The sequence below is a fragment of the Lynx rufus genome, unplaced genomic scaffold, assembly GCF_022079265.1.
Source record: "Lynx rufus isolate CCGP_SWC_20201006 ecotype Redwood Valley unplaced genomic scaffold, mLynRuf1.p SCAF_3, whole genome shotgun sequence".
NCBI classification, from domain to species: Eukaryota; Metazoa; Chordata; class Mammalia; order Carnivora; family Felidae; genus Lynx; species Lynx rufus.
The window spans coordinates 129,378,943-129,398,202 of NW_025814845.1; the positions used below are offsets into that span (position 1 = coordinate 129,378,943).

At 41.5% G+C, this 19,260-nt stretch overlaps 2 protein-coding genes across 2 annotated transcripts in view; one reads left to right on the forward strand and one right to left on the reverse strand.

Annotated features, from left to right (window-relative positions):
- DCHS2 (dachsous cadherin-related 2) overlaps nucleotides 1-19,260 on the reverse strand; it is a 251,423-nt gene that overhangs the window by 99,080 nt on the left and 133,083 nt on the right. The window contains exon 3 of the mRNA XM_047091507.1: nucleotides 7,348-7,579. Coding sequence (XP_046947463.1) covers nucleotides 7,348-7,579 — 232 coding nt within the window. The remainder of the gene's footprint in view (nucleotides 1-7,347; nucleotides 7,580-19,260) is intronic.
- LOC124520559 (U1 small nuclear ribonucleoprotein C-like) lies at nucleotides 11,344-11,958 on the forward strand. The gene is given in 2 exon segments (XM_047091508.1): nucleotides 11,344-11,604; nucleotides 11,607-11,958. Coding segments are annotated over 2 exon segments (477 nt in total). The 5' UTR covers nucleotides 11,344-11,360; the 3' UTR covers nucleotides 11,840-11,958.

The following is a 19,260-nucleotide window of genomic DNA, read 5'->3' on the forward strand; positions in this document are numbered from 1 at the left end:
ATGGCACTGTATTTTCATATTTTAAAGTACAGCAATTACTTAGCTCTCTTTTTTCATGACACTTGCAAATTATTATTAATCAGCAGTGCAGGAGACAAACTTTAACTTTAAAAAAATAGACATTGAGGGGTGTCTGGGTGGCTCAGTCTGTCGAGCGTCTGACTTCGGCTCAGGTCATGATCCCACAATTTGTGGGTTCGAGCCCTGCATTGAGCTCTGTGCTGACAGCTCAGAGCCTAGAGCCTGCTTCAGATTCTGTGTCTCCCTCTCTCTCTGCCCTCCCCGGCTTGCACTCTATCTGTGTCTCTGTCTCTCAAAAATAAAGAAACTTTTAAAAAAATTTTAAAAAACCAGACATTGATTCATTTACTGGATATTAATGAGCACTGGTTATTTTATGCTTGAATTATCCAGTGCTTGGATTTGTACTTACCAATTATAATGTGCAATAATGTTTGTCTATGTTCTTTACCTTGTCACTTCTTATTTAAATAGAGGAAAGTGTTGGGATGAAATATTTTAATTGATAGACTAATTAAAGAACTTAAAGACAAAGGTTCTCTCTTAATTAAAATCTAATATACATATAATTCTGCTAATGAAGCAATACTGACTGTCATTACCCAATCTCCTGAAAAAGATGAGATCCTCAACTAAGGCGGTCATTCGTAGTTAGAAAATAAGCTGGGGGGTCATTGCTAAACTTGTAAGGTATGAGATAGCTAAAAACAAAAACAAGCACAAAATCATGACCATTACCAAACATGGAGTCTGCAAGTGTAGTTTTCCCAAAAACAGAGACAAACCAAGAACTATGGGATGTCAATACCAATTTCTTATTGGTCATTAGTATTTATGATGTCTTCCCTATATTCACTTTGTGAGAATATAGAAACTTATTCAGTGAATAGGTGACATTATACTATTTATTTCACACACACTGGGGTTACTAAGTTGTAGTGGCTGAAAGGCATGGAACAGACTGAAAATTTTGTCTCATATCAACAATATAAGGATTTTTAAGGAAAACATACCCATTTTAGAAGATGTCACGGAATTCTATGTATTCAGTCGACAAGAGCAAATAAATCAAGAGGTAATTTGGCATTTCAAACAGACTTATACAAAAAGTCACAGCGAGAGATCATATTTCTATCTTATTTAGTTGAGACAATGAAACTTATATTTATCTTGGCTTTGAGTTTAGTTTAAAAGGGGGAAAAAGGCATAATAATGGAAAGAGCCTTGAAATGTAAGTCTGAGAAGTAAATTCAAGTGTCAGGTTTGTGACTACATCCCTCAGCAAGTCGCTAAGACTCTTAAGGTCTTTATTCTCTTAATTTGCAGATGGGCACAAAAGCCTCTGTTTTGTTTATGCCGTAAGTTGATGTAAGGCTCATATAGGCAATGTACGGAAAAGATATTAAAAGGTGTTATCATCTGAGACAGACCAAAACGGGAACCGATGATGGGTCCAAGAGAGGGTTTAAATCCAATTCTGCCATATACCAACTGTGTATCCTCAGGCAAGTCACTGAATCCCTTTCAGCCTCAATTTCTTCCTCTGCTAAATAAATAAGGGAGCTGAATCAGAAAGTCTCTTCCATCCCCAACCAGTCTGTGATCTTATACTAGAAAAATTAATAGGAAAACTCTCCAATGTGCTTTTGTTTCCTACAAAAGAAACACACACTGATTTGGTGTTCGTGATTAATTTTAGTCTCTGTCTTGCAAATAAAAGGAAGTCATTTTTTTTAGCATGGGTAGGTTCACATCCCTTATGAAATGAGATGTGGTTTTCATTTATTAGCTACACATCAGAATGTTCTAAATGTAGGAAAGTGGCAATCATGAAGAATTATGAGAATCATTACATGATATGAAATGTGAGCCTAACACTCACATTAGAAAAAGATTTGCCCTTGAAATAAAGAAAAACAGAGTCTGTGTTACATTACTTACAGTCTATATTAAAATCCACACACCCTGTACAAACAAAAGATTGCAACCAAACACAGAGACATGGCTGCCTTTGTGTGGCAGTTTCAGTCTCTCAGTTACCCTTTTAATTACTTGTTCTTCTGTAATGCTAAACTAGGATTTTGCATACACCACAACTAAACATAGAACAGACAAAAGGCAGGGCAACATAAGCTTTTGTTGTAAGCTCTATGAGAACAAGGATTTTTATCTCTCTCACTCACCAATGTATCCCAAATACTTAAAACAGTGCCTGGCACATAATAGGTATTGAATAAATATGTCTTTTTTTATTTTTATTTTTTGGAAATGTTTACTTATTTTGAGAGAAAGAGAAAATTCAGGCACATGCAAGTGGGGGAGGGGCAGAGAGAGAGAGAGAGAGAGAGAGAGAGAGAGAGAGAGAGAATCCCAAGAAGGCCTCACACTGTCACCACAGAGCCTGATACCAGGCTTGAACTCATGAACCGTGAGATCATGAGCTGAGCCAAAACCAAGAGCCGGAAGTTTAACCGAGGGAGCCACCCAGGCACCCATGAATAAATATGTCTTGGGAGGATGAACTTACTTCCATTTTCTGCCTTGAACAGATAGATGAGCTACACTCTTTAGAACTTTAACTGACTTTTCTTTACATCATTGACTTGCTTCTATAAAAAGAGGTAAACCTGAAGAATTTAACCGAAGGTAACCCTAGCAAAGAGGCCGTTGGACTGCTGTAAACGACCAACACAAATGTTTTCAGTCTGACACCTTAAAATAATCTGAATTAGCAGTAACGTTTGCTTCAGTGTAAGGTTACTAAATAAACAGGACAAACACAAAAGCTAAAGCACTACTCTTTTCATGCTACTAAAGAGAACACTTCAAACAATGTAGGAAAAAAATCTACATACAATTCATTAAATGGGATTAAAGACATAAAAAGAGCTATTAATAAATATGGCTCTTGTGTTTCCTTCTTTTAAAACTCAAAACAGTGTGGTCTGACTCGTGCCCACATCAAAGGAACCCAGCTAACGGAGAGTAAGAGAAATGAAGGCTCAGCTCACTATCTCTCTCCTGGTGCCGAAGCACGTTTTACAAAAATGTGCTTTGAACCAACAACAAACTTAGAAAACCAGAAACAGAACAGGAAGATAAACCCACAAGAGAAAACAGCCATGACATCACCACATCCCCTTCCAGTTTTCTCCAAAACATTTTTCTTACCAGATGAACACAGAAAGTCAAAGAGCTCTATTTTTAAAGCATGAGTCTTGGTTGTGGTACAAACAGATCAATGGAAAACCTCTTGTCTTCAGAAAAACATGAGCCTATAGCACAAAGCGTGGAAGCTTATAAAATAGCATGTCTGATAGAGGAAGCATCAACCATGAGCAAATGAATGGATGTCTAAGAGAGATTTTTAGAGTGATTCAGGAAGAGGTGACAATGTAGAAATTAGCTCATCAATTTTCCAACTCTTTCTCATATAATATAAAACTATACAGCTAGCCATCTATATAAGTATGTAACGCTATATATAACTACATATAAATACAAATATATTTAGTATAGTTAGCATATACATCTAGAAAAGTGCTAGCTAGCACAGAGAGATTGGAAAGAATTTGGATTGGAGGCCACAGCATTACCTACCACACTGTGATGGGGAACGAGGATTTTAAGCAAAGTTTTGCCCTGTGTTATCAATGACGCTCCCTTGAAGTTTCTTAAGAATATGTAATCAGGATTTATTCATTCCTTCCATTTATTCATTCATTCTACAAATATATATATTGACAGAAGCAATCCCTTGACCCTGTATTTTTTTTTAATTTTTTTTCAACGTTTTTTATTTATTTTTGGGACAGAGAGAGACAGAGCATGAACGGGGGAGGGGCAGAGAGAGAGGGAGACACAGAATCGGAAACAGGCTCCAGGCTCCGAGCCATCAGCCCAGAGCCTGATGCGGGGCTCGAACTCACGGACCGCGAGATCGTGACCTGGCTGAAGTCGGACGCTTAACCGACTGCGCCACCCAGGCGCCCCCCTTGACCCTGTATTTAAACTGGCAGCTTCTGTAAAGACAGACCTAATGGCAAAAGCAAGAAAGTCCAACTTTTTATAGGTTACAACCAAAAAACAGATGCAGAAGAGGAAAACCATATTCCAACACAGATCCTTGTTCCACTTTTTAAGGACACTGACAATTAAATTAGCTTTTATGGCATGCCTAGAAGCCTAACTATTATGTACAGTATAGAAAATATATTCAGAGTTGCGGTCAGCCAACAGATGAACTTGAATTCGGCCGTTCAAATTAAAGACTGCCTGTTCACTAAGCAACTTTTCCCCTTAGCTAGTTGTGATGCTGTTTAATTCTCTTCTAAAGGTTAAAGTAAAGCATTACCAGGCCTCATGAATTTCTCATGAATTGTGATTAAGTGCAACCCAATTCTAAGCACTGTTAGAAAAACATCTTCAACCTAAATGAACCGGCATCAAAACTGCCAACAATAATAACCCAAGGCTACTTCCATTACGAATTTGGTCTTTGCTTTATAAAAAAAAAAAAAATACCATGATACTTCCCTAGATAATGACCCACGTAAAGCGTTCTCCTTGATTAACAATGGCATTTGTCTTATAGCCTGTGCCAGGAATGGAAGCCTGTGGCTTACTAAAGCCAGTGCAGCAACAAGAGATCTCTTCTAAAAACAGAACACAGTACAGCTCATTCTTCAAGACCTTCCAGGGGAAACTAGACGAGGAGTATGTTGATGTCTTTTAAAAACAATCTACTAAATGTTTTTAGATCCTGTGCCCTGATTACTGGCTGACCTATATATTTTTGGCAATGCTGGTGTCCTAGAGGGCCTGACAATTTGACAAGCAGTTCAGATGAGTTTTGAAAAAGCCAAGATAAGCAATTTCCCAAAGGAAAAAAAAAAAGGTATTTTCTTCTGATCTTTGAAATGTTAAAGGATCCATGTCAGTGTATTATTTTGAGCAAGGAAAGTTCTACCTTATTAAGGCTGCCATTGTAGGGGCGCCTGGGTGGCTCAGTCGGTTAAGCATCCAACTTCGGCTCAGGTCACAATCTCACAGTTTGTGAGTTCGAGCCCCGCGTCAGGCTCTGTGCTCTCAGTTCAGAGCCTGGTGGTTGCTTCAGATTCTGTGTCTCCCTCTCTCTCTGCCCCTCCCTCACTCACGCTCTGTCTCTGTCTCTCAAGAAATGAATAAATGTTAAAAAAAATTAAAAAAAAAAAAAGAGACTGCCATTGTAAAAAACAACTAATCCCTCAGCCAGTCACACACACCGGATGCAAGTGCACCTTCCCAACAAGAATTAATGACTCTCCCCTTACCAGGCCTGGGTGAGAAGCCAAGCTCACTTGGTAGATGGTTTCCTGTGTAAATTACTGTTTGTTGCTAAATGAATCTGGTTGTTGCAAAGGGGATTGTGAAGCTCCAATAAAGACCATCTACAGAAAATGCCTATTGTAGCACCTGACATTACCATCATCACAATAGAAACATATTCTACTCATGCTCCGGTCAGGTGCTTTAAGAAGAAACATAAACTCGGGGCGCCTGGGTGGCTCAGTCAGTTAAGTGTCCAACTCTTTGATTTCGGCTCAGGTCATGATCTCACAATTCGTGAGATTGAGCCCCGCGTCAGGCTCTGCCCTGACAGTGCAGAGCCTGCTTGGGATTCTCTCTTTCCTTCTCTCTCTACTCCCCTCTGCTGCTTGCTCACTCTCTCTCAAAATAAATAAATGAACATTAAAAAAAAGAAGAAGAAGAAATGTAATCTCAAAGAGATATCTGCACTTCCATGAGCACTGAAGTACTGTTCACAACAGCCAAGTTGTGGAAACAACCTAAATGTCTATCCATAGATGGATGGATAAAGAAAACGTGGTATTTGCATCCAATGGAATATTATTCAGTCTTGAAACAGAAGGAAATCCTGCAATATGCAAAAACACGGATGAGCCCGGAAGACATTATGTTGAGTGAACGAAGCCAGTAACAGAAGCACAAATACTGCATTATTCCACTTACACGAGGTCTCTAAAATAGTCAGAGTCATAAAATCAAAGAGTGGAATGGTGGTTGCAAGAGGTTAGCAAGGAAGGAGAAATGGGAAATTGCTACTCCATGGGCATAAAGTTTCAGTGAAGCAAGATGAGTAAGTTCTAGAGATTTGCGATATGCTGTGCCAAGAGTCAACAACAATAATGCATTGTATACTTAAAAGTCTGTTAAGAGGGCAGAACCCATGTTAAGTGTTCTTACTACAATAAGGTAAGATTAAATTTAAAAAATATAAAAGAAGGAAAAATGTAAAAGAAAAAAACGGGTTTTTTTGTTTGTTTTTTGTTTTTGTTTTTTTGCTGCATCATTTCAGGACCAGAATATCTCTACTATCTGAGAAGTATTACAATGTAATACAGTGTACTTGAAATTTCCTATTTTCTTGTAATCAAATATTTCAAACATTACTTTAACAATAAACCATTAAGAAGGGAATGATAACCTCCTGTATTTTGATTATTTCTAGAAGATTCAGTTTACCCACTGAACTTGTCTGGCAAGTGCAGTTACCATATTAGAGAACTAAATGGAGCTTTAGGTACCATTTTAACAACATGGAAGCTAAGACCCAAAGATACTAGGGAATGCCAGACCTGGTAGAAAAAAGGGATCTACTTTGGATGTCCATGCAATGCTTTTTGTACTAATATTATCTATTATTAATACACTGAAATGATGGAAATCATCCATAGATGGCAAGATCATATGAACAGAGTAAATGAACATTTGCAAAATAAATACTATTGGCCAGCTGTTTCTCATAATTGGCTGCCTTTAATACTCAGAAAACATTGCCACATAGGGATTAAGAGCACTACTTTTAAATTTTTTTTCTAATGTTTATTTTATTTTTGAGAGAAGCAGAGTGTGAATGGGGGAGGGGCAGAGAGAGGAGACACAGGATCAGAAGCAGGCTCCAGGCTCTGAGCTGTCAGCACAGAGCCCAACATGGGGCTTGAACTCATGAACTGTGAGATCACGACCTGAGCCTAAGTCAGCACTTACCTGACTGAGCCACCCATGCACCCCAAGAGCACTTCTTTTAAAGTAAAGAGACTGAGGCCAAGAAAGATCATAAGACCAGTAGGAAACAAGGCTTGAACTCCCACCCAGGTCTCATCTAACCACGAAGTCTCAGATCTTTACAATATACCTTACTGCCTTCTGGAGGGTGAAATGAGCCCTGCAGCATCCCTGCTAATAAAAAATCACTTTTGCCAATTTTCTGGCTGTTGTGCAGAAGCTACGATTTCAGAGGAAAACCGTTCCAAGATCACATACCCGTAGTGGAGTCAATGGTGAAAAGGGACGACAGGTCTCCGGGAATGAGTTCATAAGTCACTGTTCCATATATCCCAGAATCTCTGTCAGTGGCAAGAACATTGATGATCTCGGTGCCTGGCTGGGTCTGGCCGCTAATGCTCATCACGTAGGTTGATGGGTTAAAGACAGGTGCGTTATCATTCACATCCTCTATTTCCACACGAACAAAAGCTTGGGCGCTTAGTCCACCCTGTTGGATAAATGAGAAGTGATTACAAATGGATTTCTCCTGAACACTGAGATGCAGAATAATTGACAAAGATCCTAGAAAAGAATTTTAAAACAAAGAAGTTCATTCATTCTACTTTTAACCTTGAGATATGAGTTCACGTGTAAGAGCGTGGTATCAGTACTTTAGCACTGACTCTTAAAGATGAATGAGAGTACCACTTAAAACTCTTAGGAGGCAATAATTTCAGACTACAGTTCAAAGATATTCAAGGCAAGTTTTCTTGATGTCCAAAGAGGGAAAAAACAAAACAAAACACTTTTACCCCTAGGATAAATCTTAACTGCTAAAGAGGAGGGGTAAGGAAATATTGGAGAAAGACGTAATTTTAGAAAAGATCGTCAGCGGAAGTCTCACTTAGAAGGTACCATGTGAGTAAAGACTGACCTATATGAGGGAGCTTGACTTCAGTAATCTGAAGGAAAGAGCAAGTGCAAAGGCCCTGAGGCAGAAGTACAATGTACATCCCAGGCCTGTTCAGGGAACAGCAAGGAAGCCAGCAGGGTGATGTCAGCATGGCAAGGGGCAGGTCATGGAGGCCTCTGTGGGCCGCTGAAAGGAGGATTTGTTGGAGGGTTTTGAGCAGAGGAGTAGTTTGAATTGACTTAGATTTTAACTGTCACTCTAGGTGTAGCATTCAGAATAAACTGAAGGGCAGCAAGGGTGGAAGGAAGGAGACCAGTTAGGAGGTGATTAGAATCAAGTCTGGAGTGGATGGTGGCAGTGAAGGTACTTACCCCAAATATCTGGGGTCAGATTTGCTTTGGAATTCTGGATTTTTCATGTTGTAGAAAGGTAATAGAGTGCATAGCATAGTAAAGGAATAGATCCCATCCCTTTTATTTTGTGTTGCCTCCAAGTAAAAATCAGGAAAAGGGGAGAGAATACAATAGAAGAAAACAATCCTTTGCAATTTTTACTTTTCTAAAGCAAAACATGTGTTCCTACTTTAAAGCACCATTTTCCATTTCTGTCTGGTACATTTTGATACTTTCATCTTTGACAAAAATCCTTAGTAAGTCACAAAGCCTGGACTTTCTCACTCACTTTTCCTTCTCTCTTTCTCACCCTCTCCCTTCCCCTCTCCCTTCCCCTCTCCCCCGCCCCCTCCCTCTCCCACTGTTCAGGGATACACTGAGCAAAGAGGAAAGAGGATTCTGACAAAAAAAGAAGATTTGGCACAGGAGACAAAGAGGCCAGTGGAAGAAGCACCGGCCTAGGGTGAGGGAGGGCAGAAAGAGAGTACTGTTTGGGGTAAGGTTAACAACAAACCTGGAAATGGCTCTCATGCTCTGAGGTCCCAAGTGCCCTAGACATTGGCGACTAAAAAACAATTGGGAAGTACACCTTCAAAGATAGAGTGGTTTTCCATGTTCTAAGTGGAATAAAGTGCCCGGGCCATGCCAGTTACCAACTAGAATAGGAGAAATGAGGGCTGGCTAAGATTACGACCCAGTGAAAACAAGGGAAGTGCCCTTGACCCATATTACTGGACAGACAGGGCTGTGTCTGCAGCAGCCCCGGATGAACTGTGGGTCCACAGTGGAGGGTGACTGATCGTGAACAGACAGTCCTGCATGGCACCTGACAGAGACCCTGCTGTTTCTCCAACTTGGCCTCCTTCTCCATTCTGTTTAACTTTGACCTTTCCCTTCCCCTTCCTTTTATATTTCTCCTGGGATTCTGGAAGTCACCTCAGTGTGAGTGCAGGATAAGAAAGCGCGTGAGAGAAGGTGATGAGAAAGTGGGGAAGATAGGCGAAATGACAATCTCTCCACCTTGGGATCCTTGCAAAGATGTTAATTCCTAGGCTGTCCATGATGATCCTAAATCAGGCAATGCTACCAAAAACAAGTAAAATGATAGACAAACCAACTGAAAAACTTATTCTCATAGGACAATGAACCTTTCTACAGGAAAATTATTATAGATCTCAGGTTTCCTGTTTTAGGAATTCAATTTTTATCTACTGAATTCATCAGTGGGGGTGCTTTCCTCTTACAATAACCAGGGTGAATGTATGTTCAGTGCGCTCTGTATATATTTTCTCCTTCAGTTGTTCTAATCTCCCTTTTTAAAGATTTTGATGGTTTCTCTCATTTTTATAGATAAGCAAACCAAAGCACTGAGAAACTAAGTGACTTGCCCAAGGTAAATGAGACTGTGAATTGCAGATCTGGAACGGGACTAGAGATTCATTTATCCCCCAAACCCCTGGTGACTTCTTTTAAATTAGACTTTTTAAAGAATTGTGGTATAAATTCTACCTTTTAAAACACTATGCTAAGGGCAATGCCAACCACGGACTTAGTCTTAGCAGAAAAAAGACAGAGTCCCTGTTTATAATCTATGCGACACTGTATAACAGGGTTTATGCCACAGTGGAACAATCTGGAGCCAAATGATCTCAGTCTAATGTCTGCCCTGCCTGCAACTGGGACCACAGATGAGAGAAAATCAGATAGTCCCTGAGTCTGGGCTGCATCTTCTGTAAAGCAGGAGCGATACAATATGTATGAGAGCATTTATAATGGTTAATCACATCATTATAAGATTTTACAGCCTCCTTTTCCTAAATACTTGGGGCCAGATAGATTAGTGTTGGAATGTTTCAAGTTTTAGGAAGGTGATGTGGTACACATGTACCTAGTCAGGTCTGGGGTGGCCCTACATAACCAAACGCTTAATATTCTGCAGCAAAATGTATGGAAAGACACATTTAGAGGGATTTAAACATGAATTTAAACATGAACGGCCTCAGGTCCGTTCAAGTCAGGTTTCTCACTAAATGAGATTTAAAAACTTTCTATTTTGAGGGGATGTTGAATTAGGTCGATTCTAATGCTCATGCAGGGCTTCTGTTTCAATAAACTATGATGGTACTGTGTTTCCTCTCTTATTGTTTCTTTTACATTTGGAATCTTATAAAATCGTATCGTATAATTCTCTCTTCATTCAAAATTATCTATCGTTAATCTCTCTGTTATCTTTAGTTTATACCAAAATACATATGCCATTACTTTTGACTGCTAACGTGATATTGGTATACATATTGCTGATATAATATTGGTATAAAATAAGAAGGACAATAAAAACAAAACAAAACAAAACAAACTTTCTATCTGAGAGCTTTGGGGCTTCAGAACTACAGAAAAAGGATTGTGGATCTTCATGATTCAGAGGTAGGCATATGCTAAATGGAGAGAAAGCTCTGTGCTGAAGGGATCCTGGAGATGGGTCCCCATAAACAAACAAGATTTTCGGTCTCCCGCTGGTGTGCAGTTACAGAGTCTGGAGGAGCCTGGAAAGCAGATTAGATTTCTCCACACATCTTCCTTCACTTCCCTCCTAGTGTTTACCTCCCAATTCTCTGTAACAAAACTTCAGTCCACCTGGTTAAGACTATCCTGATGATGCAGCCTCTGAGATACGCTGAGTCACAACCACCAGACTCCTGGCCCTCAGAAATTGTGTGAGAGAGTACATTTTTGTTATCTGCAGCTGCTATGTTTGGGAATAGGTAATACACCCCATAAATTCCATCCATGAATATTTCTTAACTTTGTCTTATTCTTTCCCTATCCACGAGTCGTGGGTTTTTTTGGACATAATTTTAATCACTTGATTTTTTAAATTACAGTAAGAGAAAACAGTGTGTTACTATGATTTTAAAAATTAAGTGATCAAAATTAAAAAATAAGAATGGGGGCGGGACAGAGTGGCCAACGGTCTGCAAAGCAACATGCCTAAGTTTTGTTGTGACTACTGCGACACATACCTCACCCATGACTCTCCATCTGTGAGAAAGACACACTGCAGTGGTAGGAAACACAAAGAGAATGTGAAAGACTACTATCAGAAATGGATGGAAGAGCAAGCCCAGAGCCTGATCGACAAAACAACTGGTGCATTTCAGCAAGGAAAGATTCCTCCTACTCCATTCTCTGCTCCTCCTCCTGCAGGGGCGATGATTCCACCTCCCCCTAGTCTCCCGGTCCTCCTCGCCCTGGTATGATGCCAGCACCCTATATGGGGGGCCCTCCCATGATGCCAATGATGAGCCCTCCTCCTCCTGGGATGATGCCAGTGGGACCTGCTCCTGGAATGAGGCCGCCTATGGGAGGCCACATGCCAATGATGCCTGGGCCCCCAATGATGAGACCTCCCGCCCGTCCCATGATGGTACCCACTCGGCCAGGAATGACTCGACCAGACAGATAAGGAGAGACAGGAACCTCTTTATATCCATTTTATATTACTTGTTCTTCACCAGGAGATGATGGTGCTGTGCCTCTGGGTGTTTTCTAACAGCATGACAAGGAAGACTTGCTCCCCCTTCCTATCAAACAGAGAATAGTTTTTGCAAGGGAGTAGTGGGACAAAAAAAAAAAAAAAAAAAAAAGCAATTTCCATTTGTATCGTGAAATGTGAAAATAAAATTGTTAACTGTTTTAGTTAAAAAAAAATAAGAATGGGGATCACCTCAGAAAGGAGGGGAGCTGGAGGACAGTTTAAACAGGTCATGGGGATTGAGGAGTGCACCTGTCGTGATGAGCACTGGATATTGTATGGAAGTGTTGAATCACTACACTATACACCCGAGACTAATATTACACTGTATGTGAGCTAACTGGAATTTAAATCAAAACTAAAAAAATTATAGTAAGAGACTTTTAACCAACCTACCTGAATTCCAATCCCCTCAAGGCATGTTGTGAAAGCTGGGAGTAGTTTGGGAAAGTGCGAAGCTTGAAAGCATACAATATTGGAGGAATAGGAAAAAATAGGAAAAAAGGCAAAGAATGTAAACGACAATGGTCAGTAAGGGAAAGACCTCTCCTTCAAGTGTTATTTGGAGAAAAGGCAGAGTCTGGTGTAGACAGTGCTGGATTTTCACCTGGACAGTATTATGGAGTGAGGGAACTAAAGGGATTTTGCAGCTGAATGACTTAATGGTGGGTCAATAAACTAGAGATCCCAACCTGGAAGAACTGTCAGCTAGAATGGAGAGGCTACAGGAAGCGAGACAGAAAGATAAGAGTGCTTATCAGAATACAGCATGCTTGAGATCAAGATTTCAGAGGCTGTGCAATTATAGGGGATGATCCTTGGAAGTGAGAAAGTCAAGGAAGTGAGACGCTCAGGGTGTTGGATGGTTCAATAGATGCAGTGGTAGAGAGGAAGACTGTAAGGTGTAACGGTCCTAAATGACACGGAGGTTTAGAATATGATAGCAACAAGAAAGCATGTCCAAGGAATGGCCTGGCAAGATAAATTTCAAAAGTGAATTGGTTTTTGATAGAGAAAGGAGTAGAAATGATTCAGATGTTGCATGGGGCCATCAGTTAGGCAAGCACCCACCTCAACACCTCCCTCTTGGTTCGTGATTAGCGGAATATGGGCTTCTCTGTGGAAAGCTTGACAGGAATCAGTAACCCCAGGAGCAGGCTGTTTTAACCAAGGCGAGAACTTAAAGGAGCAGTCAGAGACCAGGACAAGTTTCTAAGGGAGTCTGCTAAATGATGAACCATGAGTTCCTGAGGGCATGGAAGAAGAGTTTGGGAGGACAGAGCAGGTGAGGCGGTAATCGATTCAAATTAAAGGATGGGCACATCTGGGCAGCTCAGTTGGTCCAACTCTTGATCTCAGCTCAGATCATGATCTCATGGTTTGTGAGTTCGAGCCCCATATCATGCTCTGCGTTGACAGTGCGGAGCCTGCTTGGGATTCTGTCTCGCCTTCTCTCTGCCCCTTCCCTGCTTGCTCTTCATCTGTCTCTCTCTCTCTCTCTCAAAATAAATAAATAAACTTAAAAAAAAAACAAATTAAAGGATGAACAGAGCAGAATGGGGATGAGAATATGGATAACAGTGGATGGCTAGGAAGCTTAAACTTCTAGAGATAAGAATGAGGTAGAGCGGTATCTCAGACATTTAGGGATTAATCTTGGTAGTGTATTTGAAAAAATGGTAGGCAATCAGTTTGAGATATCGTTCAGACAATCTAGCTAGAAAACATGAGCAACAGGGCAGCAGTTTATTCCTGAAACTGGAGTGAGGGGAGTGGTAATCAATGAAATATAAAATAGGAAAAAAACCAACTGAAAATTGGAAGTTGTGAATAATATAATCTATTGAAATTAAAATGAGTGCACCCTACCTTTCAGTTACGCAGGATGAGTGAGCTCTGGAGGTCTAGTGCGCAGCCTGTTGATTTTAGCTAATATTACTGTACTGTGTACTTGAAATTTGCTGAGGGTAGAACTTAAAAGCTCTTATCACTCACTATGTGAGCTGATGGATATGTTAATTAGCTTGATTGTGGTCATCACTTCATAATGTATACGCATGTCAAAACATGACAGTGGTGTCATGGGTGGCTCAGTTGGTTAAGCAGCATCTGACTCTTGGTTTCAGCTCAGGTCATGATCTCACAGTTCCTGAGATCCAGCCCCGAGTTGGGCTCTACACTGACAGTGCAGAGCCTGCTTGGGATTCTCTCTCTCCCTCTCCCTCTCGGCCCCTCTCCTGCTCACATGCATGCACTCAATCTCTCTCCCTCTCTCTCTGTCTCTCTCTCAAAATAAAGAAACATTTCGGGGCGCCTGGGTGGCGCAGTCGGTTAAGCGTCCGACTTCAGCCAGGTCACGATCTTGCGGTCCGTGAGTTCGAGCCCCGCGTCGGGCTCTGGGCTGATGGCTCAGAGCCTGGAGCCTGTTTCCGATTCTGTGTCTCCCTCTCTCTCTGCCCCTCCCCCGTTCATGCTCTGTCTCTCTCTGTCCCAAAAATAAATAAACGTCGAAAAAAAAAATTAAAAAAAAAATAAAAATAAAAAAAAAAAAAATAAAGAAACATTTAAAAATAAAACAAAAAACACATGACACTGTATACAATTTTTATTTATCGATTATACTTCAAGAAAGCCAGGGGAAAGATGAATGTGAGCTTTTTACTCAGCAAGGTTTCTTCTAGAGATCTTTTGGCTGTACACACAACTGTGTAGTACTTTAATAGCCAAGTTTTCTCATGAATATATATAACGCTGAAGGGCTAACTCAATTTATCTTCTATATTGCTAGTTGGACACAACTCTCCCCTAAGCCTGGAGTGATGAGGTAGAGTTGAAATAGCTTTATCTCAGACACATATTTCAGCTACCAAATTCAGATGTCACAAAAATGGAGACAGAATGTTAATACATACATACCAAAAAGAGAGATTCATTTGGTGGAAGTGAATGGGAACAGGAAACAAGGAATTGGAGATAAGCATGGAATAATTAAATTAGAGCACTTTATTGGGAAAAGCCACTTGCTTTCCAATGTAATCCAATTATTTGTTTTCATTATGCAATTTATAGCATTCTCATGGCTTCTATGAGATAAATAGCAACAGCAGTAGCAGCCAAAATAGATTATTTCAGAAGTAATACCAGTGGAGTAGGAGAAGTGATTGAGTTAAAAAAAAATTTGACAGTCATCACAAGGATGAATAGAGCAGCAGCAAGGAAGCCCAGAACATCTAGGTATTTTCTAAGAAAAACAAAATTTGTATTGACTGACAACAGTCTTTTAGTGACCACCAGCAAATGAGTTCCTAGCGATTTCCTTCCAAAGAGCTTTCAGGATGTATATTAGAGAGAGAAAGTATCAGAGGAAAAACCAGGGATTATCAGGGTAATTATGTACAGTTAAAGGTCTTCTGTCAAGGTGCAGTTCATGGTTTTAAGTTCATTCATGCTGGCCTAAAATCCAACATCTTGAACCTAAAATGTCTTGTCTGAGTTCATTTATTCTTCAAATCCAAGGTAGATTGCTATCTGCATTGTTACCAGCCTTTTTGATTAGGGACATATGCTGCTAGTGGATACTGCACAGAATGATTATGACAGAGGCAGGCTCACCCTATAGAAATGCACAGTTCATCAGAGAGGAAATTTATAAAGATTATGCAGACAACAGAATAAATACTGCACATTGGATAATACATATATACACACATGTACACACACAGCCACATAAGCACGTACGTTGCTTCCTCTTGTATATTCTGAGGCAAACGGAGGAGCATTGGAGGCAATTTTAAGTCCAAAACAAAGTGAAAAATAGGAAACTGTTAAATGCTTATGGTTGGGGTGGGGGGCAGGGGGAGAGATTTTCTAGTTTGTCTTTAAAAATGCATCACTAGGGGCGCCTGGGTGGCTCAGTCGGTTAAGCATCTAACTTCGGCTCAGGTCATGATCTCATGGTTTGTGAGTTCGAGCCCCACGATGGGCTCTGTGCTGTCAGCTCAGAGCCTGGAGCCTGCTTCAGATTCTGTGTCTCCCTTTCTCTCCCCCACCCCCCTTGCTTTTCCCCACTTGCTCTCTGTCTCTCTCTCATAAATAAACATTAAAAAAATGTTTTTAAAAAGACGTTCATTTAAAAAAAAAAGCATCACCAGGACTGCGCCCATGAAGATCTGCTTCCAGGCGGGCTACACATGCAGCTCCTTCCTTAGGTCTCCCTGTGTGGCTTTGGACCCACACGATGGATAAGAAGGAGAAAAGGCCACTAAGATGGAGAAGAAAATGTCCAAGAGCTGGGGAAAGAGGAGACCTTGAAGCTTTGATAGCCCACTTTCAGACACGAGATGCTACAAAGACTCAGACTGTAGAAACACATGTTACCCACTTTCACCAACATTGAATGTGTTGTTCTCTGATCATCCGGAGAAAGAGGAATTGACCCTATCCACTACACAGATCGTTGGGTCCTTCATTTGGTAACCAAGGCCTGAGAGCAAGTCAAACCAATAAGAGGTTCCTTAAGTCAAAGTGGGTATCAGATAGTAGCCTGGAAGACACAGTTAATTCTTTTTGGTGTTTTCCATGAGGGTACAAGGGATCGCATCTATCACTATGATAATGCATACCTTTAGCCCGGACACATTCATGTGGAGCAAGCTGTCCCATGAGGTACAGGGCCCACACCCAAATTGGGCTGCCAAACGTCTGTGACTCCACTCCACAGGGGAGGACAATCATCTGTGGAGGCTATTGGAAATAGTCAATAAAGGTGGCCAAACACACCCTACATTCAAATATGTTCCACTAAATTCTCAGGAAGAAAAAAAAAAGGCAAATAGGTGTGGACTCAGATTATCCCTTGGGGAATACAGCTCACTGCTAGATTTAGCATTTTGGTGGCTGTGAATCATCAGACACTCCTTTTTGGGGGGTGTCTGTAGTCAGGAAGAGGAAGAAACCCTGGAGGGTGGCTTATTTGATGGCCTGTACTTCCGTGACACCACAAAGAGCCTCTGGTTTGCAAGACAGCTGAAGGGACTTAGGTCAGAGAAGAAAAACATAGGCAAGTCCAAAAAAAAAAAAAAAAAAAAAAAGCAGAGCCTGAAAGTGATAACAAGCAGGAATGTGGGGAAGCCAGCACCCAGGAATCCCCAGATGTGGTCAAAAAGGTGGTCACAGAGGATGGGGTGATGCTTAGCACTGAACAAATGATCTGCCCCAGGCACCAGGACAGAGGAAGACGGTTCTGATGAAGCCAGCAGCCCTCTGACAGGGCCACGTCCTTACACCACTGCCATGCTGACCAAGAAGCATGAGTTGCTCTATTGTTGTGGGGGCACGTTTGAAACAAGCGAACTGCCAGATCCTCCTGAATGATCTGTAGTACTCTGATGCCCACAGGATGGAGAAGTGGAGGACTTTAGTACACATGGAGTCACACACTTGGGAGCATGTAAAGGACATAAACTTGGAAGAGGACAGAGATAAGGTAGAAGATACAGAAGGAAGAGAGGACGATGGGGAGGAGGATGCCACCAGAGAGAAAAGTGGGGAGGAAGGTGAAGAGGAAGAGCAGTCCCCAACAGCATCGGATGAAAAGTACGTGGACTATCTGCCCAGGACCTGGCAGTATTGAGTGAAGCTTGTGTGGGAGCACGTGGGGTCTGACACAAAAGACAACAAAGGGCTGAAAGCAGCCCAGGCCATGGCAAAAGCACTGCCTTTGATGATTTAAGAGCCTATGCTGGGCCGAAAGTGAAATCGAATAGTGAATTTTCTCATTATCACGTGGGTGCTACTGCCAATAAACTAGAGTGAAATGAGGTAGCTGCAAAGATTTTCTTTTCCATGGCCTTAAGTATACTGAGTTCTGGTGAGCCCTTTGCCTTCCTCTGAGAGGGAACTCTGCACCAGGGCAGTGTATTAGCCATGTCTTCTATTTTCTGTGTCTGATGCTTTGACATTGGGCCTTGCCGATCCTGGAGGACTGTCCAGGACCAGGTGAGCATGCTTTTCAAATGCAAACCAACCAGTTTGAAGCCCAAACCCCCACCACATCCTTTACTGGGCTTTCATACACCAAACCACTATTCATTTATCCTAATCACCCCACGGTCAAGTGACAGACAGCTAGAGACAGACTCCATGCATAAGAGCTTGTTGAAAGTACGCAAACTAACCAAGCCTAAGCCTGCTCATTTTGCCTTTCCCATTCCTTCCCATGGAAACCACAAGAAAGGCACTTGACCACAGTTTTCTCTCTCTCCCTCAGCCTCCTCACTCACCCCAGGGCTTCCCATTGGGCATATACCACACCCCCATCCCATCACGGGGCGTGCCCCCCTCCTTCTTGGAATGTGTGAGTATAACAGATTGTTTTTTTCCCCCAGTGGCAGCCATTCCCTTGCTCCTACCTAAATAATAATGAAACCAATATTAAACTACTCAGAGTGCAGGGCAGCTCGAGTCTGTGCCAAGGCCTGGTTTAGGAGGAAATCAACCAAACAGCAGGGCGAAATCTTGAATATGGAGTACCCTGACAGGAAGGTTGTTTCTGCCTTGAGCAGAAAGTGAAGTGTGTTGTGCTTTGTCAGAGAGTTTTCCTTCTATAAAATAAGGGGTTTTTAAACAGAAGGATGTGGGGTGCCTGGGTGGCACAGTCGGTTAAGCGTCCGACTTCAGCCAGGTCACGATCTCGCGGTCCGTGAGTTCGAGCCCCGCGTCGGGCTCTGGGCTGATGGCTCAGAGCCTGGAGTCTGTTTCCGATTCTGTGTCTCCCTCTCTCTCTGCCCCTCCCCCGTTCATGCTCTGTCTCTCTCTGTCACAAAAATAAATAAAAAACGTTGAAAAAAAATTTAAAAAAAAAATAAAAAAATAAATAAACAGAAGGATGTTATGACTCACATACATCACTGTCTTAGTCCATTCCAGCTGCTATAACAAAGTACCATAGACTGCGTGGCTTACAAACAACAGACGTCTGTTTCTCACAGTTCTGGAGGCTACAAGTCGAAGATCAGGTGGCAGCACAGCCAACTCCTGGTGAAGTCAGGGAGCCTGCCAACTTCTCCTGGTGTCCTTAGAAGGTGGAAGGTAGAAGGTAGAAGGTAGAAGGCAAAAGAGGCCAAGGGGCTCTCTGGGGCCTCTTTTATATGAATGCTAATGCCATTCATGAGGGCTCTACCCTCTTGACCTAACCACCTTCCAAAGGCCCCACCTAATAATATCATCACCTTGGGTATTAGGTTTCCAACATATGAATTGGGGAGGAGAGGCACAAACATTCAGAGCATAGCAATCATCAACGTAGAGATCATCTCTTCTTTGATTTCTAAAATTTAGCAAAAAGCTGCTCA